Source organism: Pangasianodon hypophthalmus, chromosome 3 (assembly GCF_027358585.1).
Source record: "Pangasianodon hypophthalmus isolate fPanHyp1 chromosome 3, fPanHyp1.pri, whole genome shotgun sequence".
Classification (NCBI taxonomy): domain Eukaryota; kingdom Metazoa; phylum Chordata; class Actinopteri; order Siluriformes; family Pangasiidae; genus Pangasianodon; species Pangasianodon hypophthalmus.
This window is the reverse complement of record NC_069712.1, coordinates 12,672,522-12,697,485: the sequence shown is the minus strand read 5'-3', so window position 1 is coordinate 12,697,485 and position 24,964 is coordinate 12,672,522. Positions and strand designations below refer to the sequence as shown.

General features: G+C 38.7%; 2 protein-coding genes across 8 annotated transcripts in view; both read left to right on the top strand.

Annotated features, from left to right (window-relative positions):
* map4k5 (mitogen-activated protein kinase kinase kinase kinase 5) overlaps positions 1 to 8,402 on the top strand; it is a 43,614-nt gene extending 35,212 nt beyond the window's left edge. For 6 of the 7 annotated variants that reach the window (XM_053232344.1, XM_053232342.1, XM_053232341.1 and 3 more), the window contains 8 exons: positions 381 to 439; positions 647 to 750; positions 851 to 1,028; positions 1,761 to 1,829; positions 1,926 to 2,018; positions 2,101 to 2,171; positions 4,983 to 5,038; positions 7,398 to 8,402. In XM_053232344.1, coding sequence (XP_053088319.1) covers positions 381 to 439; positions 647 to 750; positions 851 to 1,028; positions 1,761 to 1,829; positions 1,926 to 2,018; positions 2,101 to 2,171; positions 4,983 to 5,038; positions 7,398 to 7,485 — 718 coding nt within the window. In that variant the 3' untranslated portion in view covers positions 7,486 to 8,402. The remainder of the gene's footprint in view (positions 1 to 380; positions 440 to 646; positions 751 to 850; positions 1,029 to 1,760; positions 1,830 to 1,925; positions 2,019 to 2,100; positions 2,172 to 4,982; positions 5,039 to 7,397) is intronic. The other variant, XM_053232343.1, reaches the window with a different exon arrangement.
* A 141-nt stretch (positions 8,403 to 8,543) lies between these two features.
* cdkl1 (cyclin-dependent kinase-like 1 (CDC2-related kinase)) lies at positions 8,544 to 23,426 on the top strand. Its single transcript, XM_026944957.3, has 10 exons — positions 8,544 to 10,203; positions 10,842 to 11,079; positions 13,832 to 13,953; positions 16,868 to 16,940; positions 19,693 to 19,783; positions 19,931 to 20,131; positions 20,610 to 20,692; positions 21,207 to 21,263; positions 21,548 to 21,706; positions 22,316 to 23,426. The coding sequence occupies exons 2-10, from the start codon at positions 10,912 to 10,914 to the stop codon at positions 22,415 to 22,417; spliced, it is 1,056 nt and encodes a 351-aa protein (XP_026800758.1). The 5' UTR covers positions 8,544 to 10,203; positions 10,842 to 10,911; the 3' UTR covers positions 22,418 to 23,426.
* Positions 23,427 to 24,964: the final 1,538 nt, after the last annotated feature.

The following is a 24,964-nucleotide window of genomic DNA, read 5'->3' as shown; positions in this document are numbered from 1 at the left end:
GGTCTTACACAGATCTTAAGTAGTATAAGAACTGTCAAATCTAACTATAGAACAACAAAACATGACTGTGGGTCTAAAAAAGCTGGACCATTAATGTGTACCATACAGTATTGCTTCCATGTGACTTTCTTTGGTTAATATAATTACAGTTTTTATTTTTTAAGGTTTCTGTGATAAAGTTAGCCTACTAATGTTTGCTCCTTTGATTGCAATATAAAATTGTAGGCTCGTTAGTAGTCGAATACATTATCAAAATTTCAGTGTATGTTTTAAAGGAATTGATGACAGATCTATAATGATGTCCATATTATTGCAGTGTAGATTGTCATAATAAATAAGTTAATTATGCTTATTTGTTACTGTGTTTTGTTTGTTAACAGGAGATTTGCCCTGACCACCAAAATCCCTGATACAAAGGGCTGTCACAAGTGCTGCATCGGTGAGCAACATGGACAAATTTATATTTTCCTCTAGTGGTTACTTCTACTAGTAGGAGTAGATAAGTAATTGTACCAGTGCTAAGCTGACAAGACTTACACAAAAGGTACATGGTTATTGTAGCTGTAACGCAGATACAACATAGTTTACACCCAGCACCAACCTTCCTGTCTCTCTGTGTGTGTCTCTCTCTCTCTCTCTCTCTCAGTGCGTAATCCATACACTGGTTTTAAGTACCTGTGTGGAGCACTGCAGTATGGCATCGTTCTTTTACAGTGGTACGAACCTATGCAGAGATTCATGCTTATAAAGGTTAGTAACAAACAGATAATATTGCTTTTGGTGCCACACTAAGAGACTATATCTGTAGTTTCACTAAACTCTCATGTCTCTATTGTCCTCCCTGCTGCAGCACTTTGATTTCCCGTTGCCGTGTCCTCTGCGTGTGTTTGAGATGTTGGTGGTGCCAGAGCAGGAGTACCCCCTTGTGTGTGTAGCTGTCAGTCAGGGCACCGAGCCCAGCCAGGTTGTTCGTTTTGAAACCATCAACCTCAACTCCTGCTCGTCCTGGTTTACTGAGATTGGCTCAGGTACCCACTCACTTCCGTACAAACCCACAAATTCTTTAAAAATTTTGCATTTATTTAAAATGAATAAATTGTTTGATATGCATTCAAATATTAATAAGGCCATGATTTATACTGCTGCAGACAGTAGTGCTATACTGTCTTTGTAATGCATAACCCATTGTATGTGAATATTGTTACTTTCTTAAGCAGAGAAAAAAAGAAACGGAAGAAAAAACAAAAGTATAAACTTTAAAGCAAAACCTGGCAACAATGCTTTTAACACTTGGTGAAGGAAAATAACAGTGGTGCTGTAGAAGCTAAATGGTGGACAGTATAAGCCATAGAAGGCCATTTGATTGTCTCTAATGTGTAGAAATTTTTATTTGCAAGTACATTACTACTTAAATATGATATCAGTTTAGAACACATACTGTAATTATTTTTATATAGAAAATACATCATTTAAAAAACAACCAAAAAAGAAAATTTAAAATAAATAATGTGCATTTATTCACACCCTTTTTCCTACATCAACATAGGACCTTTTCTCCAAAAACTTTTTTACGAAATATGTTTTAATAGAAAGTGGTTAGACCATACACTTGAATACATAAATATAATGAAAATCCAAACAGTGACAAGCATTGTGACAGCCAAATCGCACACACATTTGGTTCATTTGTGCTAATTTGTTGTTTGATTACACATTCATATGCATTCACAAAATGCATCCCTCTTTCTTTGACTTTCTAGCAGGAAATCAGGTTGATGCAATTCACGTTACTCAGTTGGAGAGAGACACAGTGCTTGTGTGCCTCGACCGTACGTATGACATCTTTAAAGATAAGAACTTAAAAAAAAAAATGCTTATATGTAGGTATATAGTATATTTCATTGTGTTTGTGTGTCCACCTACAGAAAATCTGAAGATAGTGAACCTGCAAGGAAAGCTCAAATCTAATAAGAAACTGTCTTCTGAACTCAGCTTTGACTTCTGTATCGGTTCAGTGGGTAAGTGTGTTCTCTGGGCATTTGTATTGTTTATTTTGTTATGGTCATAAATGTGGTTGTAATGGTTGGTTGTGTGTGGTAGTGTGTCTTCAGGACAGTGTTTTGGCTTTCTGGAAACACGGCATGCAGGGGAAGAGCTTCAAATCTAATGAGGTATGATTTTGCTTAAAAAAAAAAAAAAAACTTTTACACAAGATATTTTTTAAACAATTGAACAAAAAACTATCATGCTAATTCATTCATCATTCGTCTTGCTAATACTGTATACAAGGAGAGTACTTGCTAGAAGCAAATCATCTAATTCAACCTGTCTGCCAACTACTAAGCCATTCTTATAATTAAGCTCTCATGCTGGAGCAGGGAAGAGCACTATGCTGTACAGTGATGTGGCTGTCTTTGGGTAAATATTTATGGTATATGTAGTGTGTGAAGCTAGGCCTCTCGATTTTCCCAAAATAATCTTTAAAACTTGCATTCTTTGGTTTATAGTAGCAAGATAAAAAACTAGTCCTCCAGGGCAGTTATTTCTGCAATGAGGTTATTGAGGTTATTGTCAGCTGATATTTAATATAAGCCGAGTTGCCAGTTTATGAAGAAAAATATCTGTGCTCATTGTGCATTTTATCAGGTATATCTACCTGTAGCTTGTCTGCTGCCTTGCGCAGTTTGTCAGCAATCTGCTTCCCAATGCATCCGTGAAATGAAGCCACTGCTGAACAGATTTTCAAAAAGATAAGCTGTAGTTACTAATTGTACACCTGTTGATGAACCAACCATGTCGATATTTCTAATGAAGTGGGTAGAAAGTGTACAGAATGCTGTTCTTCCTGATACCAGCTCAACCCATACTACAATGTCTAGATCAATGCAGTTCTTGGAATGGTTAATTAATTTGGTCAGCAGCAGTCCTTTGGTGGTCCCTTTCCGTTGATGTATGGACCTCTGTTTCTGTGCACAATCACTAATTGTCACCTGATGAACTTTTTGAGCTGTTTCTAATAAACTGGCAAATAAACTAGGTTTGACATTTTTTGGGGCTTGAATCATCTCAGTAGCGTCTGTTATGATAGTGTGTTTGGGTATGTGGCTGTGGTTAGCTGGGTAACGGTTTCAATATGCCACCCTGTTCGCTGTCATGTTCACCTGATCAGCATCATTCAAACAATAAAAGATCAGAGATCACCAGAAGGTGAACCACTCTTTATGAAAACTAATACCCTGTGTGTGTATGTGATTCAGTGAGTGAGTCAGTGAATATGAAAGTCTGTGTTTTCTAGAAGACATTGTGAAAGGTAATGTAAAATTGATGTCCAATCAGAAAGTAGCAGCTGCTGAAAGAGAGCGATTAAATTATTCAGCTGTTTTTGTCTTGTATGACCCTACTGAAAGGCCATCAGCACCCTCAGGGTTCCAGTCTGTGCACTTGACTGCATGTGTATGTGTAAGAGCGAGAGAGAATAGCTGGCTATAGCATAAGCCTGACAGGTGTTACACCGGCACTGTCACCTGGTGTAATTGCCTGTGCTTGCACGAAAAGGGGGTGGGGGAGGGGGGTGGGGGAATTACTTTGTCATGATGGAGTGCTACACTTGGCTTTTGTCACTATATGACTTTGAGTGGTGTCTGCTTTCCTTGCACTGAACAATCTGTTTGTTAAAATAAATATGAAGTTAAACAAAATGCATAATAGAGGGAATTACCTACATACATAATTGACTGAAAGATGTTTATTTCAGTCAACCTTCTATTCACAGGTTTACCCGTGTATGAGAGTGACAAGAATTTACTTTAGTTTACTTGTCTCTGGAATGTCTGACTTTCTTACTGGGTTTGAGTGTGGAATATTTTTTGAAGATGTTAACTATACCAAACCTTTATTTATTGAAGAAGCTGAGCTGTGCAGAGTCTCACCCAAGGGTAGAGAGCAGTCTGAACAAAGTCTGTGCTGTTCTCTAACTAAATCTTTGATTGCTTTGTAGTTAGACTTTGGTCTTGTAAGCTAACAGTATATATGTACAAAATATGATTTAGTCCTCCTTTTGCTGATATATTAACCTCTACTCTTCTGAGAAGGCTTTACGCTAGATTTTGGAGCATGGCCTTGGGGATTTGTGCTCATTCAGCCACAAGAGCATTAGTGAGGTCAGGCACTGCTGTCGGGCGTGGAGGCCTGGGGCACAATCAGCATCCACAATAGCGTGACACCTTAGTTCTGGTGAAGGGAAATTGTAATCCTACAGCATACAAAAACATTGTGTACAATTTTGTGCTGCCACAGTGTTGGGGAAGAACCACATATGGGAATGATGGTCAGGGGTCCACATAATTTTGGCCATATAATGTATATAGTTCTTAAAAACTACAGGCTTGTTTCTCTTTTGCACCTCAACTACAATTAAGTTTCTAGCATTTTATAGTCTGGTTACCCCCAAAAGTAAAAGGGAGAAAATTGCGTTTCAAAGATGCTGCGGCACTGACTGCGGCACAGAAGCATCACCGACATTTAGACAGCCAGTATCTGATTAAAAAACTGATTTCAGTAGGCTTATGTCCATAACGGTCCATAACTGTCCAACAGCCTGAACCTGACATCCATTGTGTGAGGAAAGCACACAGCTGAGCTAGCAAGGTTTTAGACATCTTTAGGCAGGTTGACTGTTTGTAACCACTGCACTTGTAAACTGACTTCTTACCCAACATGATCTCTGTAGAGAGATAGCCTAGGCAAGCTAAAAAAAAAAAAAAAAAAAGTAAATATAAGCATTTCTGCATTGTTTTGATGAAGATGAGGTGTCAAATGCAATATATTATAGACAAAAACCCCTAGTTTTGGCCAAAACCATATTTTTCTTTATTTTTGCCAGAACTCAGCCACAGAGACATTGGTCGGGTTTTCCCAGACTGCTACACAATATTGGTGTAATTCTCCATGTCTTCATTAATGCATCTTGTACTTGTCTACAGGTAACACAGGAGATTTGTGACCCGAGCAGAGTGTTCCGACTACTCGGATCAGACAGGTGGGACTTTGTGCTGGTTTTATCGCTGTTTCCTCCTCTCATGTGTTTTTCTTTCTCTGTTTATTTCTTTCACTCACCCATCCATTCATTCAGTGTTCCCAGTGGTGTGTGTCTCGCATTTCTCTCTATTTCCTCTTTACCTGGAAACATACTATCACCTTCCAGCTCATCTCCTTCCATCCTCAGAGAGCCAGTGATTTCCCTTACTGCTTAAGTTTCTATGACGAGAGAGCCACACTGGGATCTGTGTGTGTGGACGTGGGCGTGAGCATGTGCAGTGTAAATGGAAACATCAGTAAAATGTTTTCATTGTGGCCCAGACGTAAAAGGGTTTCATGAACAAGATGGAATTTTTCGGAACGAGTTGATAAGAAAATGTATTAATATGTAATATTTACACTCATCAGTGACTTTTTTTTAGGAACTCCATACTAATGCTGGGTAGGACCCTCTTTGCTCTCAGAACAGAGTTATCTGTGGCATTTTTTTCTACAAGGTGTTGGAATAATTCCTTTGAGGTCTGGTCGGTGTTGACATGATTGCATCACATAATTGCTGCAGATCTGTCAGCTGCACATTCATGCTGTGAATCTCCTATTCTACCAAATCCCAAAGCTGCTCTATTGGATTCAGATCTGGTGACTAGGGAGGTCATTAAAGTACACTGAAATCATTGTCATGCTCTTGGAACCAGTTTAAGATGACTTTGTTGCCTGGCACATTATCATGTTGGAAGTTTCCATGACAAGATGGTAAATTTTGGCCATTAAGGGAATGTACATGGTCAGCAGCAATACTCAGATAGGCTATGGCATTCAAATGCTTCTTGACTGGTATTAAGGGGCTTTATGTGTGCCAAGAAAACATTCCTCACACCTTTACACCCCCATCAGCAGCCTAAACTATTGGCACAAGGCCGATTATGCTGTTGAGGCCAAATTATGACCCTACAATCTGCATGTTGCAGCACTAATCCAGTTTCATCTGACCAGGCGATGTTTTCCAGTCTTTAACGGTCCAGTTTCAGTGAGCCTGTGCCCAATTTAGTCTCTGATTCCTGAGTGGAACCCCATGTGGTCTTCTGCTGTTGTAGCCTATATGCATCAAGGTTTGACAGGTTGTGTGTTCTGAGATGCTTTTCTGCTCACCACAGTTGTAAAGAGTGGTTATTTTAGTTTTGCAAGTTAATGGCCAGACTGGTTTGAGCTGCCTTCTTATCAGTTTAAAACAGTCTGGCCATTATCCCCTGACCTCACTCATCAACATGGCACTTGTGCCTGCAGAACCACCACTCACTTTTGTTTTTCACACCATTCTGTGTAAACTCTAGAGACTGTTTTATACAAAAATCCCAGGGATCAGCCGAAAATACTCAAACTAGCAAATCTGGCTCCAACAACCATGCCACGGTCAAAGTCACTGAGATGACCTTTTTTCCCCAGTCTGATGTTTGATTTGAATGTTATCTGAAGCTCTTGACCTGTATCTGCATGATTTTGTGTTCTGTGCTGCTGCCATGCATTTGGCTGATTGGAGAGTTGCATGAATGTGTAGGTGTGCAGGTGTTCCTAAAAAAAAAAAAAAAAAAAAGTGGACAGTGAGTGTATAGAAGATCAAGGTCTTGTGTATTAGAATTGATCCGTGAGGTGTGTGAAAAGTGAGGAGATACAGAGTTGTCAGTTTTATCAAGCCCAAACAGCCTCACTTTCTGGAAGAACAACGTCATTGTAAGAGTACAGTATGGGAGGAGACGGTGTCTGTTACACACACACATTCTCCCCTATGACTCAGAGGTTGCTCTCATCCATTGTGAAACAGGTGCATTGGCCTCGGGCCCCCAGGCTCTGGCTTCTGTCTTGGGGAAGAGATGAGCTCTGCTGTCACAGCCTGTACCTTAACAGTTCCTAAATATGTCACACACAACAGGGTCAAATGAGCGTACAGAACGTTCTGTTAGCTCTCCTACTTCTTATTGAATCTGATTTGATTGGCTCTCCTCACAAACCCTGGTCCTCACATACTTCAGACACATATGCACTTGCACGCACACCTCTCTGCCTATACTCTATGTTTTATTCACTGTGACACGGGCAGTGCCAGGCTGGTGTGTCTGTGTGCTGTAATTTCATCTGATGCCCTGTGCCCGCTGCCTCCCCCTCTCATCTCTCCTTCTACTGAGGACACGACCAGTCTTGTGTCATACTGTGCGTCTTTTCTCTCTGCTAGTCTCTCTGCACGTGTATTTTTCCTAATTAAATGCAGTGATCTGCAACTTTAGTCCTCCTTTTCTCTCTTTCTCTTTCTCTATCCTCCTCTCTTTGTTTTTCTCCCTGAGGTGTAATGTGTGTTGTGTTTTTAGGGTGGTGGTTTTGGAGAGCAGGCCCACTGATAACCCGACGGCTCTCAGCAACCTTTACATCCTGGCAGGCCATGAGAACAGTTACTAGGCTGATTCTTGCTGATACTGTTCCCTCACCTAGTCACTGCTCTGGCATTGTGGATTCAGAGCTGTCTGGCAGTGAACTCTCTTCTCTCGCAGTATGCTGCTTGTTTAAGCAAAGGTTTGAGGACAAAGTGAGCAGAGGCTTCAGATCGTGCCTTAATAATTCCCTGAATGGACCTTCAAGCTGGTCAATGCTGTGCATCTTTCTGCCTCTGTCACTGGCTAATGGCTAATTTAGAATCAGATCAAAAGTAGCAGCATGATTCCAGCAAAAGTATTTAACATCTGAAATGCCTGAAATAATATTAACCCAACAGCAAGACTGCAGAAATTGTACTATAAAGTGCCTTTTTAAGGGGACTGTCAGGCGTGCTTCATTAAATCCTTTGAGAAACAGGCTGTCCTGTGTGACTAATCAGTATGCGACTAACATATCTTCACACCAGACTTAGATTTTTAGATCACTTTTCGGGAGTATTTAGCAGGTATGGAGTGAGCAAAAAGCGAACAAGGAATTAAGGACATATTGCTGTTGGCTATTTAAAGTGTAAATTATTGAGCTGTGGTCATGTGTTGTAGTTTAAATGCAGCGTTTCCGAGAGCGCACCAGCAAAAGCTCACTTCCTTAACAGAGCAGGACTCCGCACAGCTGCATCTTTATTTTACTGCTTTGTAATAAAATAATAAATCTCTCCTGCCTGGTTACATTTTAGAACACAGTTATGATGTAAAATGGTATCCTTTTTATTGTAACTTTTATTCTATATTTGCACCATGTAAGCACTTTTGTACATTAATGTTTTTGTATTTAAGAGTGACAAAATATGGGAGATGCTAGGTTTTTATGAATTGCGGAGTATTTCCATGGCTTCAGTTCTAATGTATGCTTTTTTTGTAATAAAAAAAAGACTGTTAACATGACAGTGTCTTTGGTTTTGTTAATTAAACTGTCGAAGAACAAATGACTTTGGTCTGTGATCAGGGGAACGTGTATGTGTGCTGGATAGCTTCTGTAATAAACATGGTGCTGTGCAGCAGATTTGTCTGCCACTAAACAACTGAAAGCATGTATAATCTGTGCTCTTCCTCATGATTTGTCCTTCACCAGGGATCACTGAGCGTGTTTTTTCACACTCCTCTCCTGCGGGGCTGCAGCACTGCACAGCTGACTGGGTTTTCTGCACTTGTAGTTTGAAACCTGTTGTGTGAAGCAGTGGAGTAACGCTGGAGTCCCCCCTGTCCAGCATGTTTTGTTCTTTCTCTGTACCACACCTGAGCCAACTAATCAGCTAATTAACAGCTAATCTTTCTCCGTGGTCAAAGCCCATGTAATTCCAGTATAATTAAAACATGAGGCATGACGTCTAGTTTATACGTCAGTGGGGGTGTGCTTGTGTGAGTTTTCCAGAATTTCTAATTTAGTAACTACTTTTACTAGTTTAATTACTGTGATGAGTTTGGTAGTACAAATATATAGTCAACTCTAGACTTTTTGGCAACTTTCAATAAACTGGGCAAAAATTATTGTATTGTAATGTGATTAGAGTACATGCATGTATTGGATATATAATATAAGCCCACATTCTCTCAGCAGTAAAAACAAGTAGAAAACGCCTCAAACATGAAATTTGATAGCTTTGAAGAATATTAAACATATTTAGCTTTTAAAAGTGTTGCATTTGATTTCCCACGGTTTATAAAATTGACATGCATGAATAAAATCTTACTTTTGTTGCCCTGTACAAATCTAAGGCCAAAATGCTAAAATCAAGCTTTTTGACCTTGCGAATCATTGGCATATTTGGCCAAAAAAAAAAAAAAAAAAACCTGCCATACCCAGTGTAAACATGCAGGTGTGTCACTGATGCCTTGGGTCTGTTTTATGTCTAGTGGTCTAGTGACTTTGTGGAACTTGAAAGCACCAGACATTGTGTACCATTACCAGGATATTTTAGCCCATAACCTGTTGTCTCCAATAATAGATTAAGACTTGATCTTTTAAAAATAATGAGCTGAAACTAGATTTAAATCAACACATAAATGGAGGTAATGGCTGTCCCAGTGTCTGGACTGAATCTCTGGAATGTGGAGTGCTCCATGATCCTCTTGAAGTGTCTTCAACCCTGCAGAGACTCAGTGCTAGCCTGCTATTCTCTCCAGGGGAGGCTTCATCACATCATTGTGGGGTGCCAATAATTATGAAACCAGCGTTTTAGAGGGGAAAAACGCACTCTAGCGTTAAAATGCTGCGTTAAATTAAAACAATACAAACGGCACACATTGTGTGTGTTACTTATTTTATTCATTTTTCCTTATTTTCATGAAGGGGGCCAGTGTTTCCTGATTTGACAGTGAAATCTGTCGCAGTGAGTGAGAAGAGCTTTACATTTGACTGCTGCTTCCCATTAGCTCAGTGATCCTGTGTGTTGCTGTGTGTTGCTGTGTGAGTGAAGCGCTGGGTTTTGGAGATGGTGTGGGTTTTGTGGTGTCGCTCTGCGCATTCACTGCGCTTTGAGAAGGTGGAGCCTGTGCGCTGTTCCTATGGGGACCGAGGCGCATGTAAATGCCCAGCTCCTTCAGGCCACCTCACACACCCCTACACACTCCCACGGGCCCCACACACACACACACAAACACACACACACACACGGGCACTGAGCTCTCACTGGCCCACAGCAGCACCACCTGCACGGCGCACTTTGGAGCGAGCAGGCGCAGTCAGGTAGGCGGCCATCACACTGTTTCCATTTCTTTGATTATTCCATTGCATGGTTTTTTTCCGTGAAACGGAGCTTGTGTTAAATCTCGGAATGGCAGATATCATTAAATGTTAACTTATTACACATTTATACCTCGACACAGGCACTATCCTGCACTGGGCAGGAACTTGGTTGGATGTTTATTGGAGCAGCACTGAGATGTGCTCGATAAACCCGAGCTGGCTGAGTTTAATGTAAATGTGGGAAAGTAGAGCCACTGCGGCCTTAAAGCTGTTTTACTGAAACACACAGGGGTTTTTTCAGCTACAAAACTGAAGAAGCTGATAATAATCGCGTTTGCAGAGATGTTGCATAATGCTTGGCTGATATTTTCCCATTAAGAGTCTATTATCTAATAATAATAATAATATAATAACAATAATAATAACAACAGCAGCAGCAACAACAACAATAATAATAATAGTAATAATAACAGCAACAACAACAATGATGATAATAATAATAATAATAATAATAATAATAATGCATAGGCAGGGATTTGCTTTTTTTTTTTATTATTTTTAATCATTGGGGTCTAACTCCAAAATAAACGTAGCCATGCATGCAGAGCTTTAATTTAGTGAGGTTAATGTTTTTCCAGGTTGATCAGTGCATGAGGGAGGTGGAGGTGGTGCACCAGAGTGCTCTGGGATTCCGCTTGGCTTCACAGCATGGAGAAGTATGAGAAGATTGCAAAGATCGGAGAAGGTTCATACGGAGTCGTGTTCAAATGCAGAAATAAAGACACGGGACAAATCGTCGCCATTAAAAAGTTCGTGGAGTCAGAGGATGACCCGGTTATTAAAAGAATTGCACTCAGGGAGATCCGGATGCTCAAGGTAAGTAAAAAAAAAAGAACAAAAAACACTCACAATAAAACAGGTCCCAGTGTTCGGATGCATCCTCTGTGTGCACATGATGTACAAATCAGACTCCAGTAGCTTGTACCATTTCCAAGCAGATTTATTCTTGTGCCAGAAAAAGATGCTTTGGCTTCTCAAGGAACCTGAATGGTTTAAACCTGAACTTTAACCATTTCTGTTTGTGTCACAATGAAGTGAATTATTTCTTATCATAAATGTCTACATTATGTGAAGGCAAAATAATTCTTTAGTTCATTATGGCACCAGAAAGAAAAAAAAAAATATTAGAACTATTCATCAAAAGGTTCTTGAAATCAGGGGTTTTAAACTTTTTGCACAAAAAGAACAGACTCAGAAATAAAGGTCCCATACTGTAGGTTTCCTCATTGCTGGGGTGGTGCCATCAAGTGTACATCTTTGTTTGTTTAGTGTATGTCTTTGCATGTTGTGTATTTTTCTTTAGGTTTTGCTTAAAGTAAAGCTTTTAAAGGTACATCATTGTTCCGTAAGGTACCTGTAATTATTTTCACAGGTATACTCAGTCATGTTTATACGTGAAAGATACATGGTAAAATAAAACAGATGTACCGTTGATGGTTCTGCCACAGTGACGAGGAAAAGTGCAGTTTGGTGCTTTTATTTCGGAGAGGGAACAATCCCAAACGTCATAATCCTTATCAGTATAGATTTGTAATCCAAATATTCAAATATTAAGCACAAAAGCCGTCATATTTATTTATTGGGACTGTAGAGATTACTATTCCTGAAATAAAAATTTAAAATAATAATAATAAAAAATAAACACAAAGCAGTACCCAAACTCAAAGTTTGTATAACATTTGCAGTTAGAATCTGATATTATACTTTATATTATTCATACTTTGTTAGTTATTAAGGTTTGGATTAAACCCAGTTTAAGTGACCAGTCAGTTTGGCTTATAATTATGAAAACCTAAAAATAAGTGAAAGTATTTTAAATTTGAATGAATCTCCACTGCTGTAACATCATTGAAAAACTAGACATCCCTCTTTTGTTGAAACTGAAAAAAGTTTGCCACCATAAATGTTGCCATTTCCTTCTGGAAGGGAACTGATTATGTTCTTTGTGGCAGCACCAGAAACGATTAAAGGGCCATCTATCATAAAGTCCTGTAGGAAATTTGTTCTTCCTTGGTATTGTTCTAAAGACCCTTTTTTTGGCACCATTATTTTTATGATAGTTGCAAGACTCGCGATACTATTTTGACATGTTTTGACACAGGGCATACTGGGAAGTCAGGCAATGTGCATTTTGTAATTAGAGCCTGTGATTTGGTTGCATTGTTATTTAGTCTATAGAACACAAGCATGTCGTGACTTTAGTATTATATGGTTCTGTCTGGGGGAAGAATGAATGACAGATACAACCATATAATACTAAGGTGATAATGTGCTTTTGAAATTGCCAGTGGATTGGTTAGCTGAAAGCTAGTTTTGCCATGCTGTTATGGTGGTCAGTATGTAGTTTGGTTTGTAGCAGTAATCATAAGAATCAGTAGGCATCTTTATTCTCAGGTTCCTGTGGCTTTAGGATAAAGTCTAATGGAATAACATTCTCTGTGCTTCTGTATATTAAAGATGGTACTTAAACAGTTAGTTTGTTTTTGCTTAAAATATATAATTAGTGGCTGCAAAGACTTTCTCCATGAATTCATGTCTTATTAAAAAAAAATCACCTCAGCATCTATATACTAATATCCTATATCAGAATATTATTGGATACCAAGTGTACAGTAATATTAGTTCAGCTCTCAGGGTTTGTAAACTTCGTTACTTTATGTGGGTATGTGGTTGTGTGGTTGTGGAAACTGAATGGAGATAGAGAATAGGTTTGATTTTACAAATGTTCTCACGTGCTGATCTTTTTGGTTAGTGTGTGGGAAGGGAAGAAAAGGGGAGGGGTAAGAGCAAGAGGCTTTTCATTTGCACCAAAACAGTAGCCCATATAACATTAGTGAAGGAGGACTCAGGGTTAGTGACCTACAATCATTAATCTCCACTCTTGCTTTGCATTTTACAACCTCTCAGTGTGTATGTGAATGTGAATGTGTTGTGTGATGGGGTCTGATTCTGGAGGATTATAAACTGATAGCTTTTCCAAATCAAAGGATAGCTTGAGGTGGTGTGGTGTGTTGTGTTACACGTACAAAGCCCACACTTTATGAAACTGTCTTTGGTGTTCATGGGTAAGAGTAAGAAGGCAGTGCTGATTAGATGATCCTATGATTCAGGTATTTTGCCATTTTTTTAGCCAATTATAATGAGAATTCTCCTGAAAGCCAATAATTCAGTGCAATATATCATGTTAAATTGGCTGCATTTCAGATACAAGGATGTATGGATTTAAAATTTTGAGCTAGTTGGGCCTCTGTGCAATCAGAATGTGTGTGTGTGTGTGTGTGAGAGAGAGAGTGAGTGTGCGAGCCCCGGTTTAACTGTTTAATGGCTGGATCGTAAAGCGGAGGCTGCTTTAAATAGGCTTCTGGATGGTGACCTGTTGCCATTGGAGATGCTGTGTGTCGGCTTGGTGAAGTTTACGATGCAGATAAGACATGCAGCAGCTTGTCTCTGTCCCTCTGTCCACTTACATGTAGAAAACAATCCTGCAAAAGCTAACAGAAATTCCAACAGTAAAAATAGTGTGTGTGTATGTGTGTGTGTGTGTGTGTGTGTGTGTGTGTGTCTACAGCAATTGAAGCACTGTAACCTGGTCAACCTGATTGAGGTTTTCAGGAGGAAGAGAAAACTGCATCTAGTGTTTGAGTACTGCGATCATACGGTGCTCAATGAGCTCGACAGATATCCCCGGGGGTGAGTTTCTCACACACATACACTCAAGTTTAATAGATACATCCACCTTATATCCACACTCACTAGCCATTTAATTACTGCACGTATAAATCGACCATCAATGACCATATTGTTTGGGTAGTCGACCATTTTCTCATTACAGCAGTGACACTGGCTTATTTGGTAGAAGTATATCAGGTGCTGCAGTGTTGCTGACGTTTTTAAACACCTCAGTGTCACTACTGGGTTGAGAACAGTCCACTAGAAAAAAATATTCAACACTCCCAGGGTTAGAAACTGACACTGATGAAGGGATAGTGTTTTATTAACACTAGCTCTGAATGGAAAAAGATAAGTTATAGTCTCTAACTGTACTGCTAGCAGATTTACAAACAAGCTATGGGTGTCTAATAAAGTGGCTTTTGGGTGAATAGTGATTAGTGTTTAACAACACTACAACGTCAGTGTCAGAGCTGTGCTGAGAATAATCCTCTATAAACAAATGATATCTGGCTAGAAGTGTTGCTATGATGGGTGACAGATGGACCACCATGTAGCTACGTACATAGCACATTTACCTGATAAAAGGCCACGGAGTTTAGATACAGGGTAGGTGCACCTCATAAACTGGCTTCTGCGTGTACAATTACTCTCACTCATTCACACTTACACACACAGGATGCTTTTAAAACTATTTGTGAGCCTCTTTGTCTTCGTCACACAAATGGCCATATTGTTTCTGTGTTGCTGGGGTGGCCAGTCATGTTTGTAGTGGAATGTTTACAGCAATGATTACCCAGAGTGCTTTGCTGGACAACTGCATCCAAGTTTCCTGGTGCACCCTCTAAAGTGTCCTGGTGCACTAGAGTAGAGGGAACATGATAAACGAAGTGAAAAGGCAAATTCTTGCTTAACAGGTTTTCATAAAAATCTCACTATCACATAAACCTTTATATATTATATGATACTGTAATAGGGGGTATGGTGGCTTGGTGGTTAGGATGTTTGCCTCGCACCTGCGGCGTTGGGGGTTTGAATCCTGCCTCCGTCCTGCGTGCACGGAGTTTGCATGTTCTCTCCATGCTTCGGGGGTTTCCTCTGGGTGCTCTGGTTTCCTCCCCCAGTCGAAAGACATGCATTATAGGCTGATTGGCATTTCCAAATTGTCCATAGTGTGTGAATGTGTGTGATTGTGCCCTGTGATGGGTTGGCACCCTGTCCAGGGTGTCCAATGCCTTGTGCCCCGAGTTCTCTGGGATAGGCTCCGGGCTTTCGTGACCCTGTGTAGGATAAGCAGTATAGAAAATGGATGGATAATAAAATGGTTCATAATGTAATAACTTTTACTGAAACTATTATATAGTACATAATGTAAGAGCTTTATAAATTTTATTGTTTAATGTGTAATAAATGAACAGAGTTATTGTATAATTACATAGAGCCCCTTTAACAGCAACACCTGTTGTTGGTGCCAGACAGACAAACTGCTGATCTCCTGAGATCTTCACACAAGTCAAGTCAAGTCAAGTGGCTTTATTGTCATTTCAACCATATACAGATAGTTAGTACACAGTGACATGAAACAACGTTCCTCCAGGACCATGATGCTCAACAGAACAACGTTTTAAAACAACAACAAAATTCTCTGGAGATTTCACAGAGTTTTTCACAGTGAGAAAAACAAAAACATCCAGTGAACAGCAGTTCTAGTCAGACTGGTCTGAGCTGACAAAAAGGCTAGGGTAACTCAAATAAACACTCTTTACAACCACGGTGAGCAGAAAAGCATCTCAGAACACACAACTAGTCAAACCTTGAAGCGGATGGGCTACAAAAGCAGAAGACCACATTTGGTTCCACTCCTATCAGACAAAAACAGGAATCTGAGGCAACAGTGGGCACAAGATTACTGACACTAGACAGTTAAAGACTGGAGAAACATTGCCTGGTCTTTTTCCAATCTTCAAATTTTGGTAGTATCATAAGTCCAACAAATATTTCAGATAGTTCACTGATCTGTTTATAATAATAACTAAACAGAATAAACAAGACACCCATCCATAAAATGTGTAATAAAAAGTCACTTTATGGCACATTATATATGCAGCAATATTCCAGGAGGACAGATTTATGATGTTTTCTTGAAACTTCCTTTGCAGTGGTTATTAGCTTAACATATTTATTGCTTGTCAAACCAAATGAACATGGGATTGTTTGCTACGACATCGTAACACACAGAAGACTGGAAGAGGACAAAGCAGAAAGTGAGAAAAGGGAGAGGCGGAAGATATAATAGTTACGTTTACATACAGCTGACTCATAGCTGAATTGAAATAAAAATGTTCATGTATACACCACAATCTTAATACAGCAAACCAACTGAAGTCAATCTGAATGAAATTCCTATCAGAAATACCTACAAAATACCTACAATCATCGCTTAAAGCCAGGTGAGCTAGATATGATTTGTTCAGTCTGGATAAATTAAATAAAAGACCTCTCAGAGATGTGAGGAAAGAGTTGCAGGGAGGAAACGAGAGGAGAAGGAAGGAGAGTGAGGAGAAGAGGACAGCGAAGAATTAAGGCTGAGTAAAGAGTGATGGCTAAATTTCGTTGTGTCAAACTAGACACCCAGCATCAACAAAACACATCAGCTATGAGTAGTGCTATTTGCAGTAGTGCTAGGGCATTTACTTTATATCACTCATACCCAGGCTACGACACATTAGTGCCAGACGATAGACGCAGAACAAAGAGATGGCGTGTAAAAGTGTGCTCTAGGGTGACCGCTTATATTTCTCCCACTCATTCTAAAGCTTTTATACTGTTGAATGGAATTATCAAAATAATAATCAAGAATATGAGCTCAGGGTGTGTAGGAATGTGTTGTATATTGTTGATTATACAGTGTTTTTTCTTTTTTTTTTAAACACAGAGTTCCAGAGCCTCTGGTTAAAAGCATCACCTGGCAAACGCTACAAGCTGTTAACTTCTGCCACAAACAAAATGTAAGAATTTATCCTTCTGTCTGCCATACTGTCTATTACTTTTTATGGGTAGTACCATGTGTGTTTAAAACAAAATGTGATTTTATTTGTTTTATTTACAAACTAATCAAAATGAAGAACCATAATGTTTCCTTTTGGTTACTGAGGTTAAGGTTAGGGTTAGATTTAGGTGTAAGACTAGCATTAATTAGCTGCATTAACAAATATGTCAATGAAAGGTCCTCACAAGGATAGTAAGACAAATGTGAGTGTGTATGTGTGTGTGTGTGTGTGTGTGTGTGTGTGTGTGTGCGCGTGTCTGCAGAAACTGAGAGGGAGCAGTACAGGTTGTACAAGGTTGGGTTTCAGATTGCCGATGTTAATCTGAACAGTGATAGTGAATTAGAGAGTGAAAAGTGGGTAAATGCTCTTAGATTAGATGTCTGCCATATTCCATCACCAGGTAGATCCAAATACACTATATGGCCAAAAGTTTTTGGACACCTGGCCATCACACCCATATGTGCTTGTTGAACATTCCGTTCCAGATTTAGTCCCCATTTGCTGGTATAATAACCTCCACTCTTCTGGGAAGGCTTTCCACTAGATTTTGGAGCGTGGCTGTGGGGATTTGTGCTCATTCAGCCACAAGAGCATCAGTGAGGTCAGGCGCTGATGGCAGGTGAGGAGGCCTGGGGTGCAGTCAGCGTTCCAGTTCATCCCAAAGGTGTTCAGTGGGGTTGAGGTCAGGGCTCTGTGCAGGACACTCAAGTTCTTCCACTCCAAACTTGGCAAACCATGTCTTCATGGAGCTCGCTTTGTGCACAGTGACACTGTCATGAACAGGTTTGGGCCTCTTAGTTCCAGTGAAGGGAAATTGTAATGCTAAAGCATACAGAGACATCCTATACAATTGTGTACTTCCAGCATTGTGACAACAGTTTGGGGAAGAACCACATGGCTATGATGGTCAGGTGTCCACAAACCATGGCCATATAGTGTAAATTTTTACACACAATATAAAATATCCCATAAGTAACATGTGAAAAAATAAAAGGAATAATAGAACAATAGTTTGACATTTTGTGAACGCAGAAACTCAGTTTGGAAGGGGAACAGAAGATCAGTGGTGCCACTTCAGTTGATAAAGTTAATGTTAGGTATCCTTCAGAAAGCACACTGGCGATAGGGTCGATCAGTTATACAGCCTCTCTGGTTTTTAAAGTATGAATGTAATGCAAATGTTAACCTGCTTTCTGTTTTTCTGCTGTGTGTTGTTGAGAGCTTTAGCATAGAGACTTTGTTTGCTGACTAGCATCCAGTTCATTAGCTAGTGAAATGTATGATGAGTAATAAAGGGAATTACAAATTATTTAGAACTTTTTAGTTTTTAAAAAAAGATTTTTTAGCCATAGATCAGCTCTCATATAAAAATCTGCTCCAGAAATCACCATCACATTAACTGTCAGTTCACACATCACCATGCAGTGTACACTACTAGTCAAAGTTTTTGAACACCATATATTTTAGCTTTTTTTTTTTTTTTTTTTTCTTTGGTGGACTGGTTCTTTATCCACCATAACCCTGACCAGGATAAAGCAGTTACTGAAAATGAGATTGAAATTTTTTTTAAAGTCTAAAATTTGACAATCTACCCAAGGAATAGATATAAATGAATTAAGAATGGTTTACCATTAAATGTTTACGGAATTTATTTTTATTCTATCTAGAGCTTCTGTAATCTGAAAAGGCCAAAATCTTCACATATTTATATTTTCCAGTTAATACTAGCACTGTGATTAAGTATTTTATCTCTAAGCTTAACAGGTTTACCCTCCGAGTGTGCCTATGTTTAATAAATCACTCATTTAGAGACCTATTAGGATCTGAGAGGAAGCAGTTAATAAACTTAATAAAAGATTTAATTGTCCATATTTAACTGCTATTCTGTATCATTGTGTAAATACTAGAGATTAAACTGTAAAAAAAAAAAAAGAAAAACATTGTTCAAAAACGTCTGACTGCTACTATACAGCATATTCTGTATTTTAAAAATACAAAAAATACCGAACACATTGCTAAACAGTATTTCAGATACATTTTGTGGGGTCACTTGATTAACAGCGATAGTCTCCTCTTTTATTTTATTCAATTATTTTACAAATTAATATTACAAACTTCACTATAACTATGATGACAAAATTTGGTTACTACTATTTTCAAATATTTGCATTCTAACAAGCCACATTTAAATTAAGATTTTAAGATTTTAATTTTTCGCTATCCTTACACGCTGCACTAGCGTAGGAGTTCAGCAATAAACAAATTTTAAAAATTGGACAATTTCTCAGAGCAGCTACTGTACTTCCGCTAATTCCTTAACAACACAGAGATAAATGCCAAAACATTTACTGAATATGGATTTACAAGTGTGATGGTAAATAATGAGGAGAAACCAAAAAAACAATGTATAATATTCAATTGGAGTTATTTGTCCAAAAGGTTTAGGAACCCCTGATCTAATCCTGATATTAACCTCAGTAAACAAGAAGAACACTTTTTTAAAATTTTCTAAATAAAAGCTACACACACACACACACACACACACACACACACACAGACACACAGTACAGAACCAATAAACCCTGATCCTGCACAAGTCTCTATGTACACACGTGCCAGATACAATGTGTGTGCAGGTGTCTGAGAGTGTGTGTGTGTAAGAGCACAGCCCATAGTTAATTTTTAATTTAACACTTGTGTGTGTGTTTAGTGTATCCACAGAGATGTGAAGCCAGAGAATATACTCATCACCAAACACCAGGTCATAAAGCTCTGTGACTTTGGCTTTGCCAGGATCCTCAGTATGTACAAACACACACACCCAAAGATGACAGTAATGATACCAGGTAACCACAATGAAGTTCCTTAACAGTGCACTGTCTTCTTCTCTGTGTCTGTTTTATTGTGTGTGTGTGTGTGTGTGTGTGTGTGTGTGTGTGTGTGTGTAGCGGGGCCGTGTGATTATTATACAGACTACGTGGCCACTCGGTGGTACCGGGCTCCGGAGCTGCTGGTGGGAGACACTCAGTACGGCCCTCCGGTGGACGTGTGGGCGGTGGGTTGTGTGTTTGCTGAGCTGCTCTCTGGCGCTCCTCTGTGGCCGGGCAAATCTGATGTAGACCAGCTTTATCTCATAAGGAAAACATTAGGTAAGAGATCCAGCACTACACTGTGTGTGGATCAAACACTAAAAGAATTTGTCTTATAGTATAACAGCAGTGTTTACTCTAAATCTAAGAATCTTAAACTAAAAAATGTAATAATGTTTTAATCAAACAACACTTTTTTATAGACTTGGGGATATAAAAAGAATGAACATTGATAAATGGGAAAGATATCAGACAACAAAGCAGAACGGAGATTCTAAAATAAAAGAAGAATAAAAAATGTTTTGGTGGATTTTTGTTATAATGAATGACATTTTATTGAGCTGAATTTCTATTAAAATGTATTTTTGACATTATTCTTGAATAAAATACTTGAATTGTCCAGTAATTAATTGAAATTATATATTTTCTTGCTGTTTCTGTCTTTGAGTATGTGTGTATATGATCACTCAGTATACTCTTCCTGTTCTCCAGGCAGAAATAAGTGTTCAGTGTTTTGGTGTTTGCATTGTGTTTGTAGGTGATTTGATCCCCAGACACCAGCAGGTGTTCAGCAGTAACCAGTTCTTCAGCGGAGTGTGTGTTCCTGAACCACAAGAAATGGTGGGTGTATAAGAGGTACTTTAATCTGGTCACGCTACCAACCTGCCGAGGGCTGTGTGTTCAGTATACTCTCACCGACCAGTGTTCAGTCTTCAGTATATACTGCTCGGTGGTTTTAAGTGCTCTGTTAACAGGCTGTTTATCTGAAATGCACCTGACTGAGGTGATATAAATAGTACACTGGTATCCTGTGACAGGCACGCCACTGCTTATTATAAAGAGCTAAATATGTTGAGCTGTGGAAAACAACACACTCTCCTCTGGGATGTTTTAATCGGTGTTATGTCCTTAGTCACAGGTCAAGACATTGCACTGATTGGAGAGAAACTATTTATAGTGTAGTTATAGTGATAACCAACTCGTACACATTTCCATCCTGTGACAACACACAGTTACGTTGTGTGGGCCACTGGGACTGTACAGTGATGTGTGTGTGCAAAGAAAAGAAGAGAGAGACTGCTCAGTGTTATATCACCTTCTATATGTTGTTCTGTGTGTGTGTGTGTGTGTGTAGGAACCCCTGGAGCAAAAGTATCCAAACATCTCTTTCCAGGCATTAAGTCTAATGAAGGTGAGCTATGTAGACTGAACACACAATAATAACATATAATACTTATTTTTAAAAAATTATTGCCGTATCACTTTTTCTATACATTTTACAAAGAAGAGCAATTGTTACAGATTATACAACAGAACTGTTGAATTCTTGATTCTGATTAGTCAGAAGGTGTTGACTAATATTCTATAACATCACAGGTTTATATGTAATATAATAATGCGTTGCATATAATGCATTGTTACAAGTTATTCTCTCTATTACTTATAAGTCTCTCTCTCTCTCTCTCTCTCTCTCAGGGTTGTCTGCATATGGATCCTGCAGAGAGGTTAACCTGTGAGCAGCTGCTGGAGCATCCGTATTTTGACAGTCAGCGGGAGGAGACAGAGAGCGTGATGCGAGAGCATGACAGAGCGAAGAGACGAGCACGGCAACCCCGTAAACACCTGCCCCCGGGGGTGAGTTATCATGCCCATGGGCTGGGGATTCTTGTGGATTATATATTAGGTGGAACCAACATATGTGGAAATTTCAAACTGTCAAAGGAATCATATTTTATGAATATTTTCTGCAGTATAGCCATGCATTCATTTTTTAATGACGTAAGATCATGATCAACTACAGTCAACGTTGACTATTTTATAGTTACTTACTATTACTGTAGTTAGCTTAACTTAGCTTAACTCACTAGATACATGAATTGAATGGGTTTAATCTAAGCAAGTATAAATACTGTCAACTCGACTCTAACTGCAATTTTAATCAAGTTAAGAATAGAAATGTTAATATGATACAACTATACAATATTTTAACATGATGTATCTGGGTTGGGCTTTGTGGCTTGAAAATTCATAAAAAAAAAGTTTTAATAACTGCTTGCTTGAATAATTATACACATAAAATGATCACACTAGGTGTAAGAAGTTTGAGGATCCTTGATTTCCTTTAAGCTGTGTAACCCCCAAGAAGCCATTAGGATCTTATAATAATACAAATGATTGAAGACTTATTATGGTACATATATTATGGTACATGATCCAGAACTTTCTCTGTCTGACTGTGTGCAGTATTTACCCCAGCTGACTGGCAGCAGTATCTTCCCAGCGGTGGACAACAGGAAGTACTACAACAACATGCGTAAATTCAACTACCATTTCCCCAACATCTAGTTCTTCACGCTGGAACACACTTTATACACCCCCAATCTGCCCCAAACACTTTCATACACTTTCCTATTTTGGTTTCGCATATACTCACCTACCTTACGTCTTGCTCAGGAACAGAAGTCGCTGAGACGGTAATGCTGGCTGCTCCAGTCACAAAGTGTCCTCGTTTTCTGTAGAAAGAAAATCTCCACCACTCATCTACAGCTGTACTGTCAGTCAGTTCACTGCTGTATCTTTTTGTATACGACTCATCAGACCACTTGTGTACTCTGTGTGATTGACAAAGAGCCCTGCTCTGCATGTACACACACTGCTCTGAGTGTGACACTGCCTTTCTGATTGCCAAAGTGCTGCGTGACGTGACACAGGGAAAACAGATTGATTGTCTCATATACACAGCTAACGAAGACCTTGGTTAGTGAAAGGATAACTAAGCTGTAGGTAATTAGCATAAAACGTGCAGGAATCAAACAATTCCTCTATTACTGTTTTTTTTTTTGTACATTTATGTTTTTCTGTCTCTTTATATTGTTAATCTCAGACCATCTAACTTCCTGTGACAGACGGAGGAATAAAAAACATTCCTTCTACTAATATTATTACTCTAGGTCTATGTTCTAAGTGTTGATTTTGGAGTGAATCGCATTTATGAATCATATGATTTAAAAAAAAAAGAGAGAGAGAGAGTATAACTTGTGTTTTTGATGGCTTTTATTAGAGCCTTAAACATTTAAAACATTTAATGATATTATTGTTGCCTTGACAAGTGGTGCTAATGATCTTCTGGCCATTGACTTGCACCCAATGCCAAACTGCTAAAGACACAAGCCCATTCCCCAGCCCTCGGACTCACCTTGTTACCTTCAACACACCCTCTTTCCCTGTAAATATCTCATGACATTTAGTTCTGCTGGTTTTCCAGTAAGACAGGCTCAACAGGGGAGTAAATACGGGAACAAGAAATTCTTGCTCTTTTTGTATGTGATTTATTAAAGAGCTTTGAGCAATGAAATTGTGTTTGTCTTTTCATCAGTGCTCACTGACTTTTACAGGATATTTTCAACACAAGTACCTCTGGAACAAGTACCTCTAGTTTACAATACAACAAAATAACGTGTGCAACAAGACAACACGTCAAAATCAAGATTTTTTTCTATAAAAACTTTTCAGTCTCAAGACCTGATCTGAAGAATGCTGTGCACAACATCTGGCAGAGTAGTAACAGATGCACATCTGGGAAATATTACAACTCCAAGCATCCAAAAGCTGCTCAGAGGATACAAAGAGGTTGGATGCAGTTATAAAATAAAAGCATGAATATTTAAGGAACTAGAGAGAATATTTATATCACATTCAGAACAGAAGATGGACTTCAAATGATCTAATTGTCTTTTTCCACTATTAATACCTAATACAATTTAATAATGAACTATTTTGATAATTTACAAAATAATTTATGAAACTTAAGATACAAAACTAAAATGATTTGTTCTAAGGATCTTTTTTTTTTATTAAAATCTTTTATATATGAAAGACACCACTGCAACCACTTACAATTCGTCCCTAACTGACTGAAACACACCAAAAATATTGCTGTGATAAAGTAGAACACCATTCCTCAAAATTATCATCTGATCATAAGTGTAACTAAAATAATCAAAGTAAAGTATACAAGCTCACCGGTGGCTGCTTGGGTCAACTGATGGTTAACTTTAAATTAGTTTCAAATCCCTTCTTCTCACCACAAAAATGCATCTGTAAGCTGTGAGTAGTTTCCTAAAGATTGTGCGAAAAGAATACGATTTTTAAAAAAATCCCAGATATGGTCAGAATTCCAGCAATGCTAACCTGTTGACCAGGTTTTCTCTTACAATGAGATTTTCTATCACTAAAATTCCCCTGCTACAATATTGGTAAAATATATACATTTACATACACTATATGGCCAGAAGTTTGTGGACACCTGACCATCACATCCATATGTACTTTTTGAACATCCCGTTCCAGCTTTAATCCTCCTTTCCTGTTATAATAACCTCCACTCTTCTGCGAAGGCTTTCCACTAGATTTTGGAGTGTGGCTGTGGGGATTTGTACTCACTCAGTCACAAGAGCATTAGTGAGCAAGAGTTCTTCCACTCCAACCTTGGCAAACTGTGTCTTTATAGACCTCGCTTTGTGCACAGTGACATGGAACAGCCGGGTTCCAGTGTAGGGAAACTGTAATGTTACAGCATACAGAGATATTCCATACAACTTTGTGCCAACAGTTTGGGGAAGACCCACATAAGGGTGTGATGGTCTGGTGTCCACAACCTTTTGGCCATATTGGACTATGTTGTGTAAGGGGATTGAGATAAAATAATGTATATTTACATTATCATGTAAATATGTATATATTTACATTATACAGTGTCAGATGAGAAAGAAACACACTACAATACATCATGTCTTAATAACATTAAAGCCTAACAATGTTTAAACTTTTCCATACAGTTCTCACGTTTTTCCAAGATAATTTATCCAATTTCTTTTCTTTTTCCAAATCTCA

What these genes read in the sequence shown, in the direction of transcription:
- cdkl1 (XM_026944957.3), top strand. Translation starts at nt 10,912, where the DNA reads ATGGAGAAGTATGAGAAGATTGCAAAGATCGGAGAAGGTTCATACGGA. An exon ending in TTCCTGAACCACAAGAAATG is followed by an intron (nt 20,693 to 21,206) that starts GTGGGTGTATAA and finishes GTGTGTGTGTAG; the next exon opens with GAACCCCTGGAGCAAAAGTA. An exon ending in AGGCATTAAGTCTAATGAAG is followed by an intron (nt 21,264 to 21,547) that starts GTGAGCTATGTA and finishes TCTCTCTCTCAG; the next exon opens with GGTTGTCTGCATATGGATCC.